Genomic DNA, 6,432 nt, shown 5'->3' with positions numbered 1-6,432 from the left:
TATCATCATGATAACTTTTTGAATCATTGCTAGTTCACGTGCATTATGAAGCCCTTGCTTAAATTGTTTATTTCAAATTTAAGCTCGAGATGTTCTTTACGATCTGTAGGCTTCGATTATCGTAAAGCTATAGTAAGAAAATCGGACACAACTATTGTCATAGCGTATTTTCGAAACTATCGTGAACTTAGGGTATCTTGTCTTTGAAAGTTGTTAAAATTAATCCCAATTTATATCGTTTCGAAAATCCAGACTCAGGATTACAACATTATGTTGGAATGAATGTTGACGAAACATCAGAATACTTTTTTCCACAGTGTATTTTTCAGTTTTGGGAAGTAATCCTTTTCTCGTCACCATTTGATTTTTAAAATTTCTGCCAGTTCTTTCCTTATTGCCAACTGTTCACGGAGAGCCCACGTGAACTAAGGGAAGCAACTCCAGAGTAGTACCTTTCAAGCTCCTAATTAGGTTTGGCACTGCAAGCTACAGCATGGAGCTTTGAATTTCCTAATGATACTATTTCGGTGAAGAACATTTAATGCGTCATTGTAGTCAATGTAAAGGAAAATACACAATGCATAACCATTTGGTTTAATATACTGTCAGATTTTAAAAAAATAAAATAACTTATGATATTTATTTATATTAGCATTCTATAATTTGGAAATAAAGAGAATTATAAAATGTAAAAATCTACATTTGAAACTAGTTACCATTATGATGTTAATGTCCATATATTGACTTGGAACCTGTCTACAGATAATGAAGAAGCATTCAGCGTTACGCAATCACACCGTGAAACCAATTTAAAGTACTTTAGGCGCTCTTGTTTGACTTCGTCTGCTTGAAAATGTCACTTTCTTTTGGTGTTAGATGTTTAGATTTATCTCAAAGTCAAACCCCTGTCTTGTGTGATGTAATGTGCCTTGAATATGACGAAGATCAAGAAGTACAAGTGTAAATCAATCGTGAATGTTTGTGCATAATTTCTCCTTTCAAATCTGATGATACTGTGAAAGAAAAGCAGCCATTAAATGGCATTTGATGTAATGTAAGTATCAAAGATCCAGATTGTTGACAGCTATTTTACTCATTGTGATTAATGGTCACATACATTTGGTCATCTCCTATATTATTTTAGTATAACATGTCTTATCTACATTTCACAGTACTAGGCCTGTATGAAGAACTGAATGAGAGGGACGAATGCGAGTAGCCTAGGCCTAAATATGCCAGTCCGCAAAATTACAGCTTAACCAGGGCAAATGTAAATGATAAAATAAGTCAAGGTAAAACAGTGGTTGAAAGCATGAGAAACTATCCATACACACTTCATTTTGCTTTTACCAACAGAGAAACTAGGCCAATGGGCCAACCTGAGTGTGCAACCCAAGTGAAGTGATAAGAAAACATTACTCGCTCATGTACTTGTTGCATTATACCAGTCCCTTACTCCCTGAATAGCAGGAGAGCGATTATTCAAAATTTCAATGAACTTTGACCCTGCACCTAAAACACAAGGATAACTCTGTTAAAAAATATCTAAAATAACCAGAATAAGCAGCAGTAGAAACTAACAGTTTCATTCCACTAGTCCTTATAGTGATAAGATATAGCAAAACCCTTAAAAAGTGCACATTTCTACTAGTCCTTATAGTGATAACGTATAGCAAAACCCTTAAAAAGTGCACATTTCTACTAGTCCTTATAGTGATAACATATAGCAAAACCCTTAAAAAGTGCACATTTCTACTAGTCCTTAAAGTGTTAACATATAGCAAAACCCTTAAAAAGTGCACATTTCTACTAGTCCTTATAGTGATCGATAACATATAGCAAAACCCTTAAAAAGTGCACATTTCTACTAGTCCTTATAGTGATAAGATATAGCAAAACCCTTAAAAAGTGCACATTTCTACCAGTCCTTATAGTGATAACATATAGCAAAACCCTTAAAAAGTGCACATTTCTACTAGTCCTTATAGTGATCGATAACATATAGCAAAACCCTTAAAAAGTGCACATTTCTACTAGTCCTTATAGTGATAAGATATAGCAAAACCCTTAAAAAGTGCACATTTCTTCTAGTCCTTATAGTGATAAGATATAGCAAAACCCTTAAAAAGTGCATATTTCTACTAGTCCTTATAGATAAGATATAGCAAAACCCTTAAAAAGTGCACATTTTTACTAGTCCTTATGATACCTTAACTATTGGGCAATTTGGCAAGGACTACAGGACTAGTGCCAATTTCTAACGCTGCTTAATAAGCTTAATGTGTCCAAATTCCACCATAAGCCAAGCATGTATGGTGTATTTTGGATTGAAACATGTGAGTGAGTGAGTAGGGTTTAAAGCCGCTTTTAACAGTAGTCCAGTTATATCGCGGCGTGTCAGCTTAATGTGGGAGGAAAGCCCGAAGTAATACAGGTCTCAGACGTTTACCACTTCGGTGAAACCCACGAGCACGGGTATGGTGCTGACAAACCTAGAAACATAATCGGGGCGAACCGGGATTCGAACCCACAATCATAGGTTTCTGGCGTACCCAAGGGACGCAACTCTCCACAGCGAATCGCGGCGCCTTAGACGACTGGGCCATCTGTGCCCCCTTGAAACATGTGAACTGACTGATGCATGAAAAGAAAAGTTAAAGTAGATCCAATGACTTGACATTCTTTTATTTCATTACCAAACAGACAATAAATCTTTCATGAGTATTCGAATGTAGTCATGAAACATCAATCATGTAGGTCCTTGTCATTGCCTGATACAGGGATAATTCTAGGGTGGGGCCTTGTGCTTTTAGCCCATATATTTAAAAAAGGCCCACATTTATATAATACAATTTGCGTTGTATGGGCGTACCTCTGGAATATTTGAAATTTTGATATACTTGGGCACATGTCATAAAATTCCTAGAGTGAACCCTGTTGATATTAGAATTGAAAGAGTTGGGGTCCCAAGGTTCAGACACCATAGGAGATACTCACAGGGATGCCAGTTGCCGCATTAATTTCAAACACTGTTCACTGATTATAAGTATAAGTATAGCAGTATCAACAGTAAACTTCAGGAAAAATTCAATGCATTTTCATATTGAGAGAGGCAGGGTTAACAGGGTTAGAAATTGGCACTAGTCCTATAGTCCTTGCCAAACTGCCCAATAGTTAAGGTATCATAAGGACCAGTAGAAAATTGCCATTTTTAAGGGTTTTACCATATATTATCATCACAAGGACTAGTGGACCAAACATGTTAGCTTCTACCGCTGCTTAATATCAATATGCATGCATCTAAAGTTTAGCCACCTGTCTGAAGCCAGAGTGGAGCAACATGTCTTTCTGTCTAAGCTCAGCTTATAACGGGTTATAGCCCATTTTAGGAATGTATTTAGACCTGCTCAGAGGCAGATATTTGGTGCCAAGTCTCCAGAAAACATCAGTTTCAAATCCCAAATGGGAATTAAAAGTTTCCCAATTCATGTTATAAAGTCACACTAATATTATGGGTTGGTCGAGGTGACTTGTATATCACTGATATCAGCAATCAGGAATAGTATTAAAGTTTGTTTGTTTGTTGTTTAACGCCGCACTCAGCAATATTCCAGCTATTGGACGGCGGTCTGTAAATATTCGTGTCTGGACGAGACAATCCAGTGATTGACATCATGAGCATCGATCCACGCAATTGGGATACGAATTATAGAGGAAGATGCATTGAATGCAATATTAAAATACATCTGAACTAAGAAAATGATAAATTCTCAATTTTGAACAAAAGAAATCCCAGGCACTTAGTTTGGTATCCCCGATAAATCTCAGCATTTATTGACATTGAAAATTAGGGCAAAAGAGAAGTTCAGGCAAGTATACGTAGACTCAGAAGTCTTTGGCACAGAGTGTGCACATGAAGTTAATATCCTTGTTGAACCATGCCTGAAGCTCCAGTTAAGCTGCTTATCTCCGTAAAATGAGCAGAATGGTATCCTACTGACCTTTTGTCAGTTTTACCTGTCAGTTTTATTTCTCTGAAAAACGGTGGCACAAGACTGGGTATATATATATATATACAACAGATAAAAGGTATTCAATGAACATAAAGATGGTAACATGATTATGACACTTTAACATAATAACGTATTCAAATGTACAATGAATCTGGACAGATGTTTTAAAGTGGATATATTTTTATGTGATAATGTTCTACGTAGTTTACAAATACTAGGCCAGATATAACAATCCTTTGGGATACAAAGAAGTTGTTGTTGGAGAAGGGCTTCACACCTAAAAACATAGTGAAACTTGTCTCCAACAGCAGATGAATTGCATAGTGTACAGACATGGTCTTCCCTCAGTAACCCTCTCCATTGGCCAAAACTTCTACTGCTTAAACAACGATTAATCACTTGCCTCCTACCTGAAATCTATACTGTCTGGCGCTCGGCAATAAGGGGCTAAAACCAGGACTGGTCGGCTCGGAGTCAGTATACTGTGTCTGAGTCGGGTATTCAGGTTAAACTGCGACATGGTATCTCAGTGTGCTAGCACTATAAATTGGCGCCAGTCCGGACTAGTACAAGCAGCCACACACACATACACATGCATGCATGTCGCTATATAAGTGCAATAATCTTGGACACGACGTTTAACCCCATTTCACCTCACCTACCTGTAATCTTAAAAATGGATCGATCTACTTGAGTGTTGAGAGATGGCAAATGGAACAAAGCACCATTATTATTTTACCCAATTAATTTTAGGGGGCACTGGTGGCCCAGTCGTCTAAGGCGTCGCGATTCGCTGTGCAGAGTTGCGTCCCTTGGGCACGCCAGAAACCTATGATTGTGGGTTCGAATCCGGTTTCGTCCAAATTATGTTTCTAGGTTTGTCAGCACCATACCCGTGCTCGTGGGTTTCACCGAAGTGGTAAACGTCTAAGACTAGCATCACTTCGGGCTTTCCTCCCACATTAAGCTGACACGCTGTGATATAACTGGAATACTGTTAAAAGCGGCGTTAAACCCAACTCACTCACTCACTCAATTAACTTTAAGTTGCTTGCATACAGATACACATGAACTTTTTCAAAAATCCTATAAGTAAACTTTTTTATGTTTTATGGCATTTTCTGCTTTCATGCCTATATACCCTCACAGATCACATTCATGAACTCTTCTGCAGTGGGGCGGTCGGGTAGCCCAGTGGTTAAAGCGTTCGCTCGTCACGCCGAAGACCCGGGTTCAATTCCCGACATGGGTACAATGTGTGAAGCCCATTTCTGGTGTCCCCCGCCGTGATATTGCTGGGATATTGCTAAAAGCGGCGTAAAACCATACTCAGTAACAGTCTTCTGCAGTGTATAATGGACAAGCTTGCTGTGTCTTGTTTTTTCCAACTTAGAAATATAACGCTGTTGTGAGATTATGCAACAAGTGGAACATATTGGGCAATACATTAGCAGATGCAATTCAGTGTATAAAATTAAGCATGAAAGTGAAGGGTCCTTGTCATAACCCTAGTGTTAAAACTTTAATATTTAGGGGGTCACAAGACTCAATTGAACAAGCCTCAAGGATCCTTAGAACCCAAAGACTTACTTAGTTTCGGCTACTGCAAATTACTGAAAGTCACCTATCCTAGTGTCAGTTGGTTTCTAGCTATAACACACTTTTTACCTTGTCTATGCAAGCCTTTTGTTTAATAGATCAGACCGAAGATTTAGAGAGACGAGAGTTCCGATGCACTCAGCCAGACAGCTGACAAATTCAACTGATTCCATGTCGAGACCAAGTCAATCATCAAAGGTACCTCTGAATGTTTTTATACCTCATGCAAGTAAACTGTTCAAATATAATTTTCTGAAACACTAGGCTAAAAATGTTTCAGTTTGTTTCTGACTGTCGCCCCCTTGAAGATCAAGGTTAGAATCAATAGGTCTTCAGCAACCCCTGCTGGGTATAACAGGATCAGCTGACTTGGTGGATGCATGTCATCATTTCCCAGGTGTGTAGATCAATGCTCATGGTGTCAATCACTTGATTTCCTGGTTCAGACTTGACCATATTGCTGGAATACTGCTGAGTGCAGCTTTAAACAACAAACAATCAAATCAAAATATTTCCTGTCATGAACCAGGGTGTTTTGACTGATGAACTATGTTCGATTAACCGATGAACTTAGGTAGTTAACCAAGGTATATTAGACAAGAAGAGTTTTCGATAATACGGACTGAATCTACCACTTTAGTGAATGGAAATTAGTCATTATTGAGAGATGAGTACTAGAACCTACTTTGCATGATGTTAAACATTTAGGTTGCAGGAGCTAAAATTATCATCGATAGTATTGTGTTAGTTATCTGGGAGTGGCGCGAAGATTCAGAGACTGAAGGTTAACCAGGGAGGTTCTCTCTGTACATATATTGGA

The 6,432-nt window shown here is 38.2% G+C and overlaps 1 protein-coding gene across 1 annotated transcript in view; it reads left to right on the top strand.

Moving 5' to 3' along the window:
• Nucleotides 1–1,037: 1,037 nt before the first annotated feature.
• LOC139464261 (transmembrane channel-like protein 7) overlaps nucleotides 1,038–6,432 on the top strand; it is a 34,140-nt gene continuing 28,745 nt past the window's right edge. The window contains exons 1-2 of the mRNA XM_071245783.1: nucleotides 1,038–1,054; nucleotides 5,711–5,810. Coding sequence (XP_071101884.1) covers nucleotides 1,038–1,054; nucleotides 5,711–5,810 — 117 coding nt within the window. The remainder of the gene's footprint in view (nucleotides 1,055–5,710; nucleotides 5,811–6,432) is intronic.

The sequence above is a fragment of the Haliotis cracherodii genome, unplaced genomic scaffold (genome assembly GCF_022045235.1).
Source record: "Haliotis cracherodii isolate W230 unplaced genomic scaffold, xgHalCrac1.p SCAF_17, whole genome shotgun sequence".
In the NCBI taxonomy this organism is placed as follows: Eukaryota; Metazoa; Mollusca; class Gastropoda; order Lepetellida; family Haliotidae; genus Haliotis; species Haliotis cracherodii.
This window is presented reverse-complemented; position numbering and strand designations above follow the sequence as displayed.